Source organism: Zootoca vivipara, chromosome 10 (genome assembly GCF_965207765.1).
Source record: "Zootoca vivipara chromosome 10, rZooViv2.hap1.1, whole genome shotgun sequence".
Classification (NCBI taxonomy): domain Eukaryota; kingdom Metazoa; phylum Chordata; class Lepidosauria; order Squamata; family Lacertidae; genus Zootoca; species Zootoca vivipara.
In genome coordinates this window covers 6,094,436-6,114,467 of record NC_142593.1, presented here as the reverse complement: position 1 = coordinate 6,114,467, position 20,032 = coordinate 6,094,436, and the positions used below count along the sequence as shown (strand labels likewise).

General features: G+C 43.3%; 1 protein-coding gene across 2 annotated transcripts in view; it reads left to right on the top strand.

Moving 5' to 3' along the window:
• The window catches only part of RASEF (RAS and EF-hand domain containing), a 41,174-nt gene extending 33,128 nt beyond the window's left edge, over positions 1 to 8,046 (top strand). For both annotated transcript variants that reach the window (XM_035099748.3, XM_035099746.3), the window contains 4 exons: positions 916 to 1,030; positions 2,379 to 2,498; positions 2,900 to 2,976; positions 4,881 to 8,046. In XM_035099748.3, the coding sequence (XP_034955639.2) occupies positions 916 to 1,030; positions 2,379 to 2,498; positions 2,900 to 2,976; positions 4,881 to 4,986 (418 nt within the window). In that variant the 3' untranslated portion in view covers positions 4,987 to 8,046. The remainder of the gene's footprint in view (positions 1 to 915; positions 1,031 to 2,378; positions 2,499 to 2,899; positions 2,977 to 4,880) is intronic.
• Positions 8,047 to 20,032: the final 11,986 nt, after the last annotated feature.

Below are 20,032 nucleotides of genomic sequence, written 5' to 3'. Positions count from 1 at the left end.
CATTATATTAAAACTGTTTGGTACAACGAAGGATATTCATTCAATGCAATACATTTATACATAAAACATGAGTGGTGACAAGTTTCAGAGAGGGAAAGAGACCCCCAAATTAATCACACATATGACTCTGTGGAGGTGTATTAATAACTAAGTCATCTTTAGACAGGATGGCATCTCTGCACCAACTCAGGAAGCTTTCAGTATAGCCTTAACTATATAACAATATAAATGGGCACATATATTTCCCATTCAGGTTTTTTATCTGTACAATTTAAGGGTAATTCTGGCATGTTAGCCTTTAAAGTCCATTCTGGTCCTGTGCTCCCCACCAACAATGTTTGAATCATGCCATTACTTTCAATGCCTTACACAATCTACATTTTTTTAAAAAATGAGGTGCCACCTTCCTTAAGTTTAAAAGTTAGCACAAAAGTTTGTACATCTTGCACTAGGTCAGTAATGGTGATGCTAATAGTATCCAAACCAAATTCATGCTACCCATCAACATCCAGGGGTCCAAACAAAATAAAAAATTTCCTTCAGTCGCACCTTAAAGACCAACTAAGTTTTAATTTTGGTATGAGCTTTCGTGTGCATGCACACTTCATCAGATACACGGCTACCTACCTGTATCCAGGGGTCCAGACACTGGGATGCTCTGCTTTCTGTTTCCTTGGAGGCAGGTTCTTATCTTAGAAGACTTGGCCACAGGTGGGACTAGTGGGTGCCTCCTGCTTCCTCCTGAGAGCCAATATTTTTCCAGCCTGCACAACAAATGGATTCAGGTCTCTGGGTCTGGTCTACTGAGTTCATTGAACTTGTGTACAGATCGGACTGGAAAAAATAACAACAAAAGAGTCAATATCAGTGTGGTAAAACCTAGTGTGGTTTTAAATGTAACTTTTCCCTTAAAAGGTTCCGAAGTATTGCTAAATCGTACTTCAGAAGAGCAGATGGGGTACTTCTGCTATACGACGTTACCTGTGAGAAGAGTTTCCTGAATGTACGAGAATGGGTGGATATGATTGCGGTAAGGATTTTGGCCATGTGAAACCTGTGGAGTACATAAGATTCCCACTTAAATCCAGTGAGCTTATTCTGGAGTGCTGTATTTATTTCTGAGACTGACACCTGACCAAATTCAAAGGAGGTCACTGTAACAGCCAATAAGCTGATTGGCAACGACAGGGAGCCCCTTTGAAGTCTGGAAGAACTTAAGATTAGGATTATTACAGACTTTGAGTGAAGATTTGGACATTAGAATAAAGACGGCAGAGTGGACAGTTATAAGGAATCTCCAAATTTTGAAGCATGGGAACTCAAAAATTTTTATGAATTGGCATAACATCCGGTTTAATTGATATGTATTTGTATAATTTGAAATAATGGATGTGATATAATTGTGTTTTAATTGGAAAATTAATAAATAGATTTTTAAAAAAAGAAGTCTGGAAGTAGTAGCTCTGATTCAAACTACCGTACTTTCTCCAGATGCAACATTTTCTCCTCTGCAGGGGGGGGGGGGGAAGCTCCTTTGTAGAGCAAGTGGTTGGGATTCAAACTGCTGCTCCCAAATGGAGAAAGCAAACATGCTTGACCGCACTAGGAAGTTCTCAGCTGGCAACTCCCTAGTGCAGCTGCGCCCAGTGGGGATCCCTGTCAGTGCCCAACAGTTGCTTCACAGATGTGGCCACACCTGCCCCCCACCTCAAATCACACCTGACATCAGGAGTGGGACAAGTGGGCATGGTTCCTCACCAGTGGTTTTAGGTTGTAAAAGGGATTTTGTACACAGGTAACTGCAAGCAGGCCCGGCTCTAGGTGTAGTCCCGGTGGCGCGGGGCGCCAGGGCGCCGGGCTGGCGGGGGGGGGCACGCTGTGTTACGAAGCCGCGCTGCACGCTGCAAGGGCAGGGGCGCCGGAGCGATCTCCACGCCTCAGCGCCAGGGTGCCCGACCTGCTTGAGACGGCCCTGATTGCAAGCATTGCTCTGAGCCACTATTGAGTTACAGGAAATGTCTTTTTTGCTTCCCTGGACAAACAGCCATTTCATGTATTGACTCAACCAATGTAGGGCAAACACTTGCTTTCATTAATAAAGGCTTAATAAAACATTGACCAGGAAGGTTCAAGGTGGGGTGTCCTTTTCTGTTATTTACAACTTCCTTTGTTTTTAAATGTTATAATCAGATAATTCCGTTTCAGTGTGGTCATCATATTCAATATAGCTTCAATAAATGTGCCTGTATAATCTAACTGACGTCCATTGAAATTTGACCTTGTACTTTTTGACAGCAGAAGTTTAAATGTTTATTTGGAGCTTAGTGTCTCAAGCTCCAGCAACCCCCCAAAACCGAAAACAAACTGTGTTCTTGCAGGATGCAACTCATGAAAACATTCCAATCATGATGGTAGGAAACAAAGCCGATCTTCGCCAGGTGCTTGCTGAGCAAGGACAGAAATGTGTGCCAATAAACTATGGAGAGAAGCTGGCCATGGTAAGAACTACAGAACCCATCGCTCCCAATTGAGAAAGACTTGGCAGTAGGAAGTGGAGGATTGGATGAATGTATTAAAATGATAAGTTTCAGATTCATGAGAGTCAAATCATAAAGCACTGAGATTGTAATTCACTTAAAAACATTGGTATTGGATGACACTTAATAAGTGCTTAGTTTGAAAATTGCTGCAAATTTGTGCTTTGTCGCTGGCTAATGTGTTGGCAACCTTTATTCAGATAGGTACCTCAAAGCACGCAGAAACAATTGTGACTAGTGAACTGTACCTCCTGTAGGTTAGCTTCTTCCCCGGTGTTCTCGTGTCTTTTAATGATTTTATTGGAAGGAAAACTTCCATGCATAGGTGCGTAAGCCTCTTCTGCTTTTGTTTTTCCACCTAGACCTACAGTGCATTGTTCTGTGAAACAAGTGCTAAAGATGGATCTAATATTGTGGAGGCAGTACTTCATCTTGCTCGGTAGGTTGAAATATATGAATTACTTTTTCTTAACCCCATTTACAGTTTCTTTTTTCGGGGCGGGGGGAGTCAGATCTACTAAATGGAATTTCACATGTCTTAAAAAATAAATCTGCACAGATGTTTTTTCTGTGTAAAATGAACACGAACCTCGCATTACATGTGATGGTGTCTCCCAGAGAGCTGCTTCCCAAGTGCGAAATACCCGTGTGCTCTTGTTTCATGTGCTGAGCGATACACTGTTTTCCCATGCATTCCTGTGTGGAGTTGCTTGCTGTGCAGGAACTTTGTAACTTAGGAAGCAGCCTCAGAGGGCTTTTGAAACCTTAAGCAGAAGAACATACTGTGTACCCTCAGCCTCTTAATAATTGTCTTCCCAATTGTAACAAATGCTGTTTGTTTCAGTACCCAAACATAAATTATTTGTCCCTCTGCTGCTTGAAATATATGGCCTTTCATATGAAAAAATTAGGTAATTTCTGGAATCATTTTTCTATATTTTATGGCAAGCTGTTTTGTTTTCAAGAGCCCTTCTTGAATTAATAGAAATAAGTATGGGATTCCTGGAAAGAGCCAAAGCTGCTTGTTCTTATCTTCCAGTGGCAACAGGTGCAGCAGAGGTGTAACAATCCACTTATCTGGAAGTATCAATTCAAAGTTAATTGTTGCCTTGTGGTATGATTCATTTCCAGGAATTTCCAGGCACTACGCTTTAAATAGCGCAGTGCATTAGAGATTTCCAGGGAGCAAGTACAGAGCAATTATATAACCCAAACAGTTGGTGGAAAACAGACCTCTTAGTTCTAATTTTCAGACTACTAAATGAATTATTCGAGACCTGAAATGTTCTCCTCTTTATGACAAAATGGAGATTTTAACCATTTTGTTCATCCTAGAATGGGAAACCTGTTTTCTGGGGGTTATATTTGAGAGAGGTTGCGGACCACGAACAAACATACTCCCAAACTCTAGAGCTGCTTTAGTGGTGATCTTTCCTGACTGCCTCCAAAACAGAAGAAAATAATTTGCTTGCTCCAATAATGTTTCCAGGGGAAGCCGAGGAGGTCTCCTCCAGATATTGTTGGACCAACTCCCACCGGCTCCCGTCAGCATGGCCAATGTCAGCCATGAATAGAATTGGAATACCAGCAAGATCTGTGAGGCACACATTGGTTACCTCTGCCACAGCCTTTTGAGCATGTGGATGATAACACTGCATTTTAATTTCTTTACTTTTACATGGCGAAGGACCATAGATCAGTGGCAGGGGCCATTGAGCATAGAATGTGCCAGGTTCAATCTTTTGAGTTCACTTGTTAAAAGTCTCTCAGGGTAGCAGGTATTGAGAGAGGCTCATGTCTCTCTGAGACCGTGAGAGCTGAACAGGGAATGAATGGGGAACATGAATGGGCCATTTGTGGTTCCTCCAGATGTTGCTGGACATGGCCAATGGTCAGTGGTAAAGGGTTTCGCTATCCCTGGAGCAAACATTGCCAGGCTAGATGGATAAATAGTCTGACCTGGTGTAAGCCTGCTTCCTACGTTACCAAGAGCAAGTAGGACCCAATATAGCAAGCCATTCACAGGACTGCAGAAAATAAAGGTAATCCAACTACATGTTAGAGCAGTACCTTGTATTAGGCCAACCAGAATGTCACAAAAATAGTGTGCAAGTGTTGGAGTTTCCCAGAACTTTTTATGACGCGAGATAGTAAACAACAAGGGGAGAGGAAGAGAAAATGCTGGCTGGTGGTGAATCCACGGCATTTGGTTTCAAGGTATTGCGATTCAAGCATGTGAGAGGCAGCTAGCAGGCTCAAATTTGGGCGCGATTGAGTGCTTCTGCAGGTTTTGGGGTTGTAGTCAGGTCTGCTAGTAATCATACCAAACTCTTATTTTTGCAGAGAAGTGCGAAAAAGGAGTGACAAAGAAGAGGACAAGTCTGTAACAAACCTGACTGGGACATCATTGAAGAAGCCGTCTCTCGCCAAAAACTGCTGTGGTGTTTAGAGACAATCCAGCCCTCTTTTTTGCCCCAAAGAAACAGATTTCAGTGGCTGGGGCAGAAAAGGAGTAATGAAGGATTTAGGCATACATTGTTCTGTAGAGAACTAGAGAACCATTCCTCTTGAGTTGCCACATCCATTCAGATGCTTTGGAACCCTGTTGAGCAAAACCAAGCCAGGGAGTCTGGGACCTTCAGTCCAGGAGCAGAGCCAGACGCTCCTGGGAGATTGGTTCCTGTGTGCAAGAAGAACCAGCTGCAAACCACCTGTGCCTTTTGAAGACAGCCCATTCTCTGACCTCCTGGGAGACATTTGCTGCTGTTCGTGAAATTTCACCCCCAACCTGAAACTTGCCCCATGTCTATTTTGAGCGGAGTTCTTCAGTTCTTAACTTCCCCCTGCATTCTGTGCTGCATCGGGTTCTCGAGGAAACATGGCGGCGGTCAACCTCTAGGCAAATGATCCTGCACTGGAAAGGAAAGTGTGGCTGTGTCAAAAGCTAAACTAATCATGCATCCCTGTGTCCTTTAGCAACTTTTGGGAAGAATTAACCATTCAAGCTTGCTTCTCCTTTTAGAAGCCATACATGTCAGTTGATCAGGATAAATGAAATGTGTCTTAGCTGTCACTGGGGGGATAAACCCGTGTCTGGGCTGTACAGCTTTGCAGCGCTGCCAGTTGCAGGTGTGTGTGTGTGTGTGTAGTAAAATGTAAATTAGCATGTCTTGAAGAAGGCTAAGCTAGAATCTCTTTCCCCCTCGGGCATCTTGTTTTCTGGGTGGAGAAAATCCAGCTAAGTTCTACTCAAGAGTGGATCCATTGAAATTCATGGGTGAAAATTAGTCGTGCCTATCAATTTCAATGACTACTGTGAGGACTAACAATGGACAACAGTCCAATTTTTTGTTATTGAAGAGAGTTAATTTGTATGCATCCCACATCTGAAGAGGTATAGCCCAAGCACAGGTTCATGACCTTCATGAGAACTAAGTCTGTCATGTGCCCTTTGATGGAAAACCTCCTCCCCACATGCCAGTATTCTCATAATGCAGAGTGGAGTGAAATATGGGTGTTTTCTTCCCACCTTCAAAATAATGAGCTTTAATGCTAACTGATTTAGATAAGCCGCTTCCACAGACTGCACCCTAAGTAGTCTGTACTTAAAATTAGAGGGTTGATTCTGACCTCTGTTACTGATAACTAATACCTGGAAAGAGGTATTTTTTTCCCTGACCCGTAGCTGTGCAGATGTGGAACTGGACGTTGGTGGAGATTTGTACATGCAAAAGTTTGTTGACGGAGCTAAGAAACTTGGGCTCTTTTATATACATGTTAAATATTTTATTGGATTTATAGGTTCACATCTTTTTCCTTATAACTAATTTATAAAAAAAACTAGTCTATTTTTATAGATGTATAGATTTTATTTTGCTTTTCTGTGCTTTATCATAGGTTTGAAGTGAGGAAAGTGTTTGCAATTGAAACATTGGTTAGCTGTTCATGTCTGTGAAACTTACAGCAACCTAGTCTAAATTCTGCAAGTCTCAATAGAACTGCCTGGGTTGTGAGGAGTGGGTGGGTGCATTGCTTTACTTGCAGCTCAGGAGTAGCTAACCTGTGGCCCTTGGAATGCTCTTGGACTTCTGTTCCCTTCAGCCACAGTGGCCAAAGAGAGCGACCTTTGGAGGGCTAAGGTGCTCCATCTTGGTGTAAGCAATGTATCCAAGGAAAAACTGCAAACAGAGAATTGGCGACACTTAAATACCACCAAAACTCTTATAGTATTTCAAAGCACACGTACCAGTGGAAATGTTTAAAATTGGGGTGAAATGGAAATACAAATGTTTGTAATTCAGCCAACTCGGATGCAAATCTCTGTCGAGTAGGACACTGTAAGTGATTCGCATGTTCTCTTTTTATACATACATTTATACTTGGTCCTAACAATCTAGCCCAGAATTTCCAGTTTTCGCAGGTTGATTTATTTTAAAGATTTCTATGTGTTGTTTTAAAGCACCAGTAGCAGTAATCTTGAAGCATTCATGGTTACAGGTTACGAGTCTGAGACGCAAACAAAAATTGAAGTGTCAAAATAAGTATAAACTTCTCAGCATTGCATCAGGGTTTTGAAATGCCTTTGCAGTAGCAGGGGCCGCCAAATCCAAGTACTAGTTTTGTTACCTTGACAACAGACAGCAGTTTAAACCAGCATGATTGCACTTTTGCGACTTTAGTTTCCATTTCTGAAGTTGCCAACTTCCAAGCAAATCATCCTTTATAGATTGGAGCGGCGAAAATACGAATCCTGCCACGTGCCAAGAAATCCCTGTCTATTTCAATGGAAAGAGCAGTTCCATTCATGCCATATAATGTGGTACAGGATTGGGGAACCTGTGTCCCTCCGAATGTTGCTAAACTACCACTCTTTCCATCCCTGACTGTTGCCCTTGCTGGCTGGGGCTGATGGGCGTTGGAGTCCAATAACATCTGGAGGACCGCGGGTTCCCCCATCCCTGCTGGAGTGCAAAGAGGTCTTTCCGTTCTCCTCCATTCACAGCAACTCATTGCGCAACGTGGGACACTGGACTGGGACATGTCAGTCCTGAATATGTTTGTGCCCATATGTTTGGTTAGCAGAGCTCAGCCACTTTGTAAAGCTAATTTTCTCGTTGATTTGTTGGGTACTTGTAGCGTATGTAGTCCTAACGGCAAAAGTAGCCTTTATTTATTTAGTGACCATGTTACCATATACATGTATATTTATTTTTGATGGAAAATCTTTATATGATTTTGTTTCTCATAAATTATGTACATAAGATTTATTTTTATGCATTTAGCACTTAAATACCATTGTTTGTCACTTGCTGTCTTTAGCTTCTGAAATGTTAACACATACCATGCTGTTTTTAAAGCCAATGATCTTTGTGTTTTGGCCTCCTTAAATAATTGATCTGCTAGCAAAGTGCTTTGGTAGCTGGCCTTTAAACACATGCTAATAGTTTTTATGAGCCAAAATATGCCATACCAAAATGTCTTAGAATTAAAATCCTCTATAAAACATGAATGAGCACTCGATAGTTATTGAAAATGTCATTTTTGAAGTCTTTCTAATATGGTTCTGTTAGGTAGTTGCAAACATTGCAGTCCTATGTTTTTGCCCACTCAGAAGTTAAGTCCTCTTAAGCATTCAATGGGATTTGCTCCCAAATAAGGACGTGGGTGGCGCTGTGGTCTAAACCACTGAGCCTAGGGCTTGCCAATTGGAAGGTTGGCAGTTCGAATCCCTGTGACAGGGTGAGCTCCTGCTGTCCGGTCCCTGCTCTTGCCCACCTAGCAGTTCGAAAGCACATCAAGTGCAGGAACTGTAGATAAATAGGTACTGCTCTGGCAGGAAGGTAAACACTGTTTCCGTGTGCTGCTTTGGTTCGCCAGAAGTGGCTTAGTCATGCTAGCCACATGACCCGGAAAAACTTGTCTGCAGACAACGTCAGCTCCCTCGGCCAGTAAAGTGAGGTGAGTGCCACAACCCCAGAGTCGTCTGTGACTGGACCTAACGGTCAGGGGTACCTTTACCTTTAAGATAGTGTAGGATTGCCATCTTAGTAAGCGTGCCTAATTAAACCATGTGAAACTGAACTCTGGGCAAACACACAGACGGTTGTTCTGTAAGTCAGAGGTGAGCAGAATCTCAACTAGGATCTCCTGGTGGGCCTCTAGGTGATTTGAAGTAGATTTGCATTGGTTTCTGGCTCCTAATTGTTTAACCATGAAGACAACATATGACCTCCCCACCACTGAAAACGGAGGAGGAGGAGGATATTAATCAGGAGTGGTTTTCTTCTTCTTTTTGTATAGGACTGTGAGTTCAGTCTAATTCTGTTGCTCAGAACAAATTCCTGGGCTAAAAATTATTTCATTCTAAGTCAGGGGTAGGCAACCTAAGGCCCATGGGCCGGATCCGGCCCAATCACCTTCTCAATCCGACCCATGGACGGTCCGGGAATCATGTTTTTACAAGAGTAGAATGTGCCCTTTTATTTCAAATGCATCTCTGGGTTATTTGTGGGACATAGGAATTCATTCTTTTTTCTTTTTCAAAATATAGTCCGGCCCACCACATGGTCTATAAGGGATGGTGGACCGGCCCACGTCTGAAAAAGGTTGCTGACCCCTGTTCTAAGTTTATGTCTTTGCACCTATTTTTTAAATTCATATGTTCATTTAAATAATGAATTAGGATTCATTTCACTTCCACAGGGCCATATATTCTCCCCCCTCCCCCGACAAAGTTGTGTCGCTGTGTATGGATATTCAGTGACTTCTGAGAGGGGTGGGCAAGAAAGTATAAGATGGCGGAGGGTTTCCCTCTTTTACACATCTGAAGAAGCTTTACCAGCACCTGGCAGGTGGCTTGGTTCCTCTCAGCAGTCCTGCTTGAGTGCAACAGCGCCTCTCCCCTCTGCGCCATAACATGAATATGCCACAGCCCTCCTTCCACAACACTCAGCTGTTTCCTCACTGCTCAGCTGTGTGGTTGGGTGGATTGGAGGTTGAGGAGTCTCTGTGAATCGGTTCACCCTCCACAAACCACCCAGCTATTTGCCCATGTCCTGCTCATCCGTTCACAATGTGCGCACAGATGGATGGAGGGAGAGGTGTGTGAGAGAAAGAGGGCGATTATCTTTCCTCTATCTCATCCCATGTATAATGTACATAGACACGCAAACAAACACACTCTGGGTGGGTTGGGGTCTGCACCCGAATGTGTGAGGATTGGCGTCTTGATCTACAGTGAATGCAGATTTAACTTGCCTGCGGCCCTGTCCCTCTCCCCTCTTGCATATATATATATATATATATATTATTTCAAAAACATAGTAGATGGTAGATAGCAACCACTACAAAATACCAATTGGCAATCTTACCTGAGTGAATAAAGAAACGAAAGGCAGGGCTATTCCCAGTTTTTCTGTCCTTGCATTTTTTTTATCCCTACTAAAATTATCAATACAGACATAATTCTAAATCTAAATGGTTTCATGTTTCAGAGCAGAAAGAAGTTTTTTTTAAATGGTGGTTTTTCTTTTTCTTTTTCAAACTGCATTTTGTCCTCTCCAGTACTATGCAATGCACTTTTTTTGGGGGGGGGGAATAAATGGATAGGATTTTTCCTTCCTCATGAAGGCTCTTTCCTTACCCCAAAACACACACTGCACAAAGAGGTGCCACTCCTTTCAAAATACAGATGCATCAATGATAAATTCAGACGTGAAATTTCATCTTTCAATGCCCAATCCAATACAGATTCTTCGTTCATTGGCAGGACATTTTGGCAGCTGAGGCGAACCACAAAATGGCACCCCCACCCTGTGGGGATCCACAGAATGCTGTGTGAGAGAGTAAGTCTGCAGGCCTGAGTGCACTAGTAAAGTGAAACTGGCTGATGCAATACTTTCTATAGGAGTGCTGGGTCAGAATGACTCAGCAGTAATGTGCTGTCAGTTGATTGGTTGTCATCGGTTTAAAAGGGAAACCTTCCCAGCAGTGAGAGTGGTGGTGTTGTAGAAGGGCGTGGTCAGCGAGAGGTTTAGAGAGAGTATGAACTGCTCGTGTATGAACTGCCTGTAGATATTTGTATATAGCTCACAATAAATATACTGCACTAAAGAAGCTGGAACGCTTAACATTTCTGCTAAAGCGCCGTGAAGGAATTCGTGACACACCCAGCCAGGAAATAAGGGATAAGTGGGTGAAGACCTACACCGGGAACAAGGGGACAAGATCAAATCAACAGTTTGTGGGAAAGTGAGGAAGCCTCTCCTCTTCCCAGAGAGGAGGTGTGAGCAGGAATCGCTTCCCGAGTCTGTAGGGGGGGTTGTGGCCGGACCCTCTGCATCATTGGAGTCCTGAGTCCGTGTCACGCACTCCAGTCAGCCAATCCGGCGGGCTGGTGGGCGTGGTTTAGCTGTTTAAAACGGCCGCGGGTCCCACGAGCTGCTCCTTCTTGTTCCTGGCTTCCTCAGATCACCCGCCTGCCCGCCCTTTAGGCTTTGCTTCGGCACCTGACCTTGCTATGGACCTCGGTTGGTCGCCTTGGTTGCCCAAGGGTAGGAATTTTCCCCACTTGGCAGATTGGCTCCAGCCACTTGGTTTTTCGCCTACCCCGTAGCAAATCGCCACAACTTTGTAAGGTTTGGCGGCTAGGCATTGGAAATGCGTTGTGTGTCAGCGGGGAGGTTGTGGCCATCACCTACCCTTGAAGGGTATTCCATTAAAGGAATCTGGTGGTTGTGGTTCCTGTCCGATGCCCAGGTGGTGGCTAGGGCCATAGCACGACCCTCCGGTGACTCTAGGGCAGGGGTGGCCAATGCCCAAGAGACTGCGATCTACTCACAGACTTAAAAAGAGGCAGTGATCTACCCCATTTTGGGGGGGTTCAGGTTGTTGAGCTTTTTTTAAGGAAGAAAGTCCGTTTTTTAGGGGTTCAGGTCAAAGTTGTTGAGTTTTTTTAGGGAAGTCAAAGTTGTTGAGCTTCTTTGAGGGGAGCCAGTGATCTACCGATGATCGACCACAGATGTCCAGTGATCTACCAGTAGATCACAATCTACCTGTTGGACGTGCCTGCTCTAGGGGAAAGCTTCCAGTCGATTTACATCAACAAGCTCCTCCTACAGGTTGTTAACCCTTGTGTGCAGAGCGGGCGGGAGTCAACTATAGTCTGTTCAGATCCAGTGCCTAAGCCAATACCACTCACATTCTGTAACCAATAAAGTTGTGGCCTTTTTTTAGCCCATTAACCTAAAATACTTGTGTCCATGTGTCTTATTTCATCACAAAGCGCAGAGCTGGGCTTCGACTCACAATCAAAGGCTGCCGTCAGAATCACAGTGGGTGGGTGCAAAGTCCAGGAGACCCCAGAGGGCTGCCCCTACCATTTCCTCTCTAGGGATGGGAGGAAAACAGCAGTGCCTCCTATTTACCTAGAAGCCCCTGCAGAAGCAGAATTGGGGGTGGGGGCTGCCGAGAAGGTGTATGATCCGGCCCCCATGGAGTGTCATTGTCACTCCAGCTGCTGCAGCAGGCAATGCATTCCTTGGAAGCTGGATCTGCTGCTCCTGTGAATCCTGCTGCCCAAGGCGACCGCCTCATATTGCCTCATGGGTGGGCCGGCCCAGGCCACTGATATTTGCGGATTCTCCCACTTCCCCATTTGTCTTTGCAATCCTCCATGCTTTCTTAAATAATTTCTTTTCGACCCAGATGCTTTGAGAATCTCTAGCTATCTTCAGCCACGCAATTTCTTCTGTGCATAGCGGTGTGTAGCTCCTCGCCCCACCCTGCGACAAACTCTCTTCTCTTTTTACAATCAAATATAAGACCACATGGAGTAATTCAGCCTTTCAGAGCAATCAATTCAGAATGATTTTCTGTCATTGCGATGCAGGCAGCACATCAAAGCTTTCAAATCTCACCTTGCAGCGCTTGTAATGAAAATAGCCATGCAGAGAGAGAGAGAGAGAGAGAGAGAGAGAGAGAGAGAGAGAGAGAGAGAGAGAGAGAGAGAGACGCTTTTGGTTCCTACAAGGAGCCCCTAGCATCATTCCGTGTAATACAGACAAACTTGCAGTGTTGCTCACTTACTCTAGTTTCACATTCCTGCCATGGTTTTAGTCAGATTTGCAGATTTTGCTTCCTTTCAAATTTATTCAAGCTAAAAACCCCTTCAGTTTTTAGATATAGAGAAGTTGTTCTGTGGTCCAAAAGAACTGAATTCTGCAAATGACAACCAAGGAATTTCAATGGAATGAAAGCTTATGCATTTATTAAATATATATATATATATATATATATAAATGCTACCACATGAGGGCAGCATTGGCCAACTGAACCCCTTCTTTTCCAACAAAGATAATACCTCAGGACAGATAGGCATAAAGGAAAATAATCATTAAAAATATATGTTTTTTTTTTTAAAAAAACCTGGGTTATTGCAGAGAGATGTTTCAAGCTAAAAGTCTTGTCAGGCACTCCCTCTCCTGGAGGATATTTTTGTTTAACCATTTGACAATAAAAATAAAAATGATGTTTTGCTCTAGGGCCTAGGCAAAGCCTGGCACATAATATATTAACCTTAGCGTAGTTATTGTAACCCTGTTTGATCAGGTTGGTTGGGTGATTAGAGATATTGAATGTGCATTTTCATGTTTTGCTTTAAAGACACTGTAGACGTACTGCTGTTGTAAATACTGGTTGTTGTTCAGCCATTTAGATTGTGGGGTGAGAAGAGGAATCGCTAAGAAGCTAGGGGCACTTTCATTATTTTCATTATTTTGGGGTGGTATTCAATCACCTACCCAAAAAAATTAGGTTACAAACTGAAAGTTTATTGGCAGGTCTTGAGCAACAAATCCACTTTTTGCTTTAGGTAAAGTGACAGGAAGGTGTGCTGGAAAATGCAGGATAATGCCCTTGTTTTGAGACGTCTAACCTCCCTGCAGACAAATCAGAATTAATGCTCATTAAACAACCAACCTTGCCTAGCCTCTCAAGGACGAGTGTGCAATGAATCTGGAGGTAAAATACTACCGTGATCTAACTTGTGGTGGACTGTGCCTCCACATTGGAAGCACATTGCCCAGTAATGGTAGTTTGTCAGTAATATGTGGTAATGGCTTCTTAGTTAAATCATTCCTGTTACTAATAATAATAAAATCCTTATTGCGGCGGTGTTGCTAGCTTGCTTTAATTAAATCTGGTCACTTGTAGCACAACTGACCAATCTCTGCTGCTCTGCAGCTTTTCATTTTAATTGCATGTAGAGCACTGAGAACTGAAACGATCAACCTTTAGGGTATTTTCATGAATTACTGGAAAGTCATCTGCACAAATTCTCTGCATCTGTTTTGATGATTGCACTGCCAAAGCATTTTGTTGCTCTAAGCAGAGCCCAAGTCCTTGCCACCAGGGGTCACTATTCCCACTTATTTTCTGATACAAGCAGGGCTTTTTTTTCCCAGCAGGAACTCAGATGGGTGCCATTGCCATTATAAGAGAAAAAGGGAGGCGTTTATGGTTACTTCCGGCACCTCTTTTTCTAGAAAAACAGCACTGATTACAAGTATCATTTTTGCACTGTGTATAGCAGTGTGTGAGGGTTGTGTGTGTGTGTGTGTTTGTAGTTGGATGATGGGCTCATCTTTTGGCCAACCTTGTTATAGGTGTTGTGCTTTGTTTTGTGGTGTCTTTAAGTAAAAGATGACTAAGGTTTACATTCATAGGCACCTCTCAAGCATTACTGCAAACGTACATTATTCACATTAATGGCAAATATTAAGCTTTATTAACTGATAAAGCAGATAAAGTACAGACCAGTTATTATTATTTTTAATATATATGACCCAAAATGGACTGCAACTTGAAAATAACATCAATTACAATAGGTTGAAAAGCAACAGCTGAATCGACAAATGGAACAGCCAATGGATCAGCAGCCTTCCCAATAATTCACTTAAGAGTGGGTGGGTAGGCTTCTACTAAAATACCTACTGGAAGTAGCTGGTGGTTCCCTGTCTGTGACACACTTAATGCTGGTGCTGACACCAAGAAGACCCTGCATCAAACACTGAGCTATACTCAGCAGGGCCTAAAGCACCAGGAAGATCCCTATGGGATTAGGCACTTCCTGCCAAGCCCTCAATAGAATTTAACATCTCCTACATTGTGGTTGAGAGGCTGTAGATCGTTCTATTGTTTGCAAAGATGCCTGAATGTGCTGGCAAGCAAAAACGTCAGCTGAAATTAACGATTCATTTTTTCAGCTTCATTTGCACGCCCTCGGGTTTTGCACTTGCTTTTCGGCACATAGTCTGGGCTTGCTATATCACCGTATGCCATGAACGATCGGTTTGGACTAAAGAAAAATCCCTGTGCATCTTTTGTTTCTAATTGTTGCTCTACTCCTTGATTATTATTTTTTTAATTTTTAAAGAAGGAAAATGGCTTTTTCCTCTTTAGCAGTGGGGGCAGTCAGAGGCCTCTGGGTAGTGAATGGCTTTTTCCTGTTTCTCTATTTTTAAAAATGAGTTGCATGGGAGACCTCAAAAAGCCATGTTCTGTGATTGTTTTTGCATTGCTTCAGTAACTCTGGAGCATTTATCCATGTAATAGCATGGTCTTCTGCTTCACTGCCTGCACAGGCCTCATGCTTCAGTAACTTTGCTTGATAGGATTCAGATGGAACACTGCTTAGTATATTTTATGTATCTGGATGAATATTACAGCAAACAAGACATAATCGGCTTGACTTGGAGGCTAATTAGGCTTTCACTTTAATATATAAAATTATATGAGTCTGAGCCATCTTGTTTACGTGGAAATGCTGTCATTCATTGTCATGTGTTTGAAACGCGAATTATTGGCAAACAAATATGGAGAAAAATTCAATAATAATGCCTTTTTGCATTCACAAAAGATTATTAATTTCAGTGTCAAGATTTGGGCTCTGGATTGCTAATTCTATGCGTAACTTTGCTGGCACCTTGAAAAGATTCCACAGGGCTGGATCAAATAGGCAAAGGGTAACTGTTCACATTTGGATGGCATAAGCTGTCAGAGGGCAAAAAGTAAAGCTCTGGCATAGGGTTGTGGGAACCTGTGGCCCTTGAGATGTTGCTAGCCTCCAACGCCCATCATTCCTGACCATTGGCCATAGTAGCTGGAGCTGATGGGAGTGGGGAGTCCTGTAATATTGCGATGGCCTCAGGTTTCCCATCCCTGCTCAACACAAGCTGATTTCCTAATGCTAGACATGGCGACTGAGGATTGGAGCTTCCACAGTAAGTAGAGTGGTGCCCCAGATTCAGCTGAGCCCTGAGCCAAATTGGACCTTTTTGGAGAGACTTAGGTATCAGAATAAAAAAATTCCTTCAGTAGCACCTTAAAGACCAACCAAGTTTTTATTTTGGTATGAGCTTTCGTGTGCATGCACACTTTATCAGATACACTGAAACAGAAAAAACCAGACCCTTATGTATATTCAGAGGGTGGCGGGTGGGGATGATGGGAATGGGTGATGGGCTGATGGGAGTGGTAAACCTGTAGATGGCTGTTAACGACTGCTGATGACTGCAATTGGTCCTGCGGGGGAAAAGCAAGGGCTGAGGTGCTAAAGAAAGCTTGATCATGCATAATGAGATAAGAATCCAATGTCTTTGTTCATCCCAGGTGGCTCCATGGTTTTAAGCTTAGTAATAAGTTCCAATTCAGCAACTTCTCTTTCCAGTCTCTTCCTGAAATTTTTCTGTAATAAAACAGCTGCTTTGAGATCTTGTATAGAATATCCTTAGGTATCAGAGTCAGGGATGGACAGCCACGAACCATCAAAGGTTGGGCTGGATGGCCGAGAGCAATCCATGGCTGTCAGGGTGGGAGGACAGGCAAGCATCTAGCAGGAAGAGCCTGTCAAAAGGCCAAGATCTACCCTGACTGCTGGCTGCATCTTCCTGAGAGGAGCTGCCTATTGGCTCTCCTTTCTGCTTCAGGCCTATCCTTGAAGCGTCACCAAGCAGAATCAATGGCCGTCTCAGTGGAGGCATTGATGCAGGGCTGGTGCAGGGCTCTCATTTGTAAGCAAGGGCGCAGTAGGTGGTCCCTGGCTTGCCCTAGGGTGGTCAGCCTGACTGGAGACTGCCAGCTCAGGTGGTTTGGGAGGGGTGGCTGCTGCACACAGCCCTCATATAGTAGTACGTTGGCCTGGTTGTGTTTATTTGTCAGATGCTAGGGGTGAACAGCTGAGATGGCAATCACCACCTTGCTCTGCTTGCAAGTGCTCTAGGGCCATCTAGCCGGTCAGAATGGCAATTCTGAGGGCGAGTGCAGACTGAAGCATTGCAGTGTTTTTGTTGCCCTTTCTGGAGGCCAGTTAGGGAAACAGTGACTGAAATAAGGACAGACCACAGAATCTGAGAAATGTACTTGATACGGCAATTAGACACCCTTCTTTCGCAGAAGTCGAGAAAGGGGAAGAGATCTTGAATCGTGAATGAGTTTGAAAATATTGTTGACACTGCAGGGAAATCATAAAACTGATTATTAATGACACTTAGCATTTATACGGCACTTTTCATGTTCAAAGCACTTCAGAGTAATTAACTAATTACTGCAATCTCCTCCTCCAAACTTAGCAACTGTGTTCCTGCCATCAGCCCCACTGGCCTTCGTTTAATTATAATCCTCTTTCTTTCCTCTGTCTCTCCCCCCCCCCCTGCATCTCTTGCTTTTATTTATGGACTTCATGTGCTTCGTCTGCCTCCCCACAAGAATCTCCATTCTAAAAAGACATCTATTAGAAGAGTGCAAGTCATAAACCTAGTTTAGAATATAACATTTAATTTACTGCGTTTGCCTGTGCATCAGATTCTAGCAAATTAACCGTAAATTTCTATGTAGCGATTTACAGTTGGTGCTGGCGTTAACACTGCCGATTTATTGAGAGTTTACTGTGTATAAATATTCATGGTAAATAAACAAATGCATTATACAGATAATGCTAGCTTTAGCACTGTTAAAAAACAACTCCAAAATTTGTAATTGGGGGAGTATGCAGTCAAGTATTAATAAACTGTTATCATAAAGTTTACTGCTTGCATCATAAATGGAGTTTTTTATTTTTTTAATTGAGATCACTGAATAATAATTGAATTAACCCAATTCAGGATGGGAAGGCCAGATATTGGGGCCAGACATGAGTAGGCCTGATGGCTGGACAATCAGCAACTATCTGCCTGCAACAGGGGGAACTAGATAGCGTTATTTATTTTAATATTTAGAAAGTGCATATTCATCAAAAATAAAACAAGGTGATATATCACCTCAACAAAAGCATTGGTAAAGACAGGTTGTTGTTGTTGTTGTTTTTATAAAAAAAATCACATTCCAAAGTCTGTTTGAACGGTGCACTTTTAAAAAGACATCTAAAAGAAAGCAGGGACGACTCCTGCCAGACTTCAATTGGCAAGGAGTTCCACAGGGCAGGACCTGTTGCACTAATGGCTTGGCCCCTGGTGAGGGCTGACTGAGCCTTAGGGGCCAATCAAAAGATCTCAGTGATTGAGGTGCAGCATAAGGAATCAGGCCCAAGTCGTCTGGGGCTTTTTGAATTAACACAAAAACCTTGAACCTGCCCCAGTAGCATAGATATGAGAAAAGATATTCTGAAGTTTATTAAGGGTCGCTGGAAATTGTAACTCTGTGAGGTGTAAACTACAATGCTCAAAATTATTTGAGGGAAAGAAAGTGCTTCAAATGTGCTTTAACAGCCCAGTTGTGTGCACAGCCTTGATCACTAGGGGTGGATTAAAAACATTTGCACAGCATCTCTCTCTTTAGTATTGTGGACATAAAATGGAGGTTTTCTTGCATTGCATCCTCATGCTAGTGGCCAATTGGTCAGCTCAAGACAGGGATGATGCTCTATCATTGAGTGACAGCCTTTCGCTGTCAGCAAGACGTGGGGCTTAGCCAGCATCCATTGGACCTAAGAAGCTCACTGAACACAGCAAAGGGCAGCCGAAAGCCTACACGAAAATGCATAAAAAGGCACAATCCTTAAAAACATCCACACAACAACTCATAGCAAATCACTAAAGAGCAATTACTAATTGTAGCAGCAATTCATATATTTGTTTAATGAAAAGCCTCCCAGAAAACTGTAATGAGATGAGGCCAGATGCACCTTAGTAGGGAGTGGGTTCAATATGTGAGGGGCTACCATGGAAAAAAGGGACCCAGGTGGCGCTGTGGGTTAAACCACTGAGCCTAGGGCTTGCTGATCAGAAGGTCAGCGGTTCGAATCCCTGTGACGGGGTGAGCTCCCGTTGCTTGGTCCCAGCTCCTGCCCACCTAGCAGTTCGAAAGCATGTCAAAATGCAAGTAGATAAATAGGAACCACTACAGTGGGAAGGTAAACGGCGTTTCCGTGTGCTGCTCTGGTTCGCCAGAAGTGGCTTTGTCATGCTGGCCACATGATCTGGAAACTATACGCCGGCTCCCTCGGCCAATAATACGAGATGAGCGCGCAACCCCAGAGTCGGTCACGACTGGACCTAATGGTCAGGGGTCCCTTTACCTTTACCTTACCATGGAAAAAGACTCCACCCCCCACCCCATGTACTTCATCTTATATAGGGAGTGGGACCACCAACAAGGGCTTCTCTACCGTTCTTAAAGCAGGGGCTGGTCAATATGGAATAAGGCATTCTTACAAATCTTATGGTTCTGGTCTCTTAGAATCTTGGAGAACTTTGGGTTCCTGCAGATACTTGAATGCACCCTGGCAAAGTTACACTCAGACAGGAAAACAAAGAAACCCATTGCCTTGAATTGTCCGTTTTGCCTCTTGGCAGGATTGTTTGGGAACTTTCAAAAGATGTGATTTATGCTTCTAGTTTATTATTAGAAGAAACAGCGTGGAAATGGAAGTGTTGGTGGCTGCATACCAAGGCGACCTAACTCGGCATAACACTTCAGAAACAAATTATGTAGGATCATTGCAAATAATTAAGCAGTGTCATTCTTGATTATCTTGGTAATGAAGAGGCGAGCCAAGAGCTACTTATTACACCTCCAGGGCCTGGCAATGCTGCCTTGTGTTTAAGCCCTAATTGATTTTTGATTGTCCTACCTGAAGAAAATATCTCATTTTCTTAGAACGGATCCTTCTAGCTATTTGTAATTACGATCCTGATCCCAGGGAGACTCGTTCTTTCTCAGATAACAGCAGAGGAATTATTGGAGGGAGTAATACATGTTGCGCATCTTAAACCTGGCAGAGGAGAAAGATGTTGTGAGAATTTTAGACGTGTGATCAGAAGTTCACTGGAAGTCCTTTCCCTGGCGTAAAGTTGTTAGCATGCCTATGAGGGCCGCAGCACAGGTAATGGGTTATTTTGAATTCCAAGAACCTAAATATATGTTACATTGAGGACCTGTGAGTGAATCTCATGGTGTGTTTGGTCCTTTCCCTTCAGGTGCTTGTCTTTCCTCCTATCTGA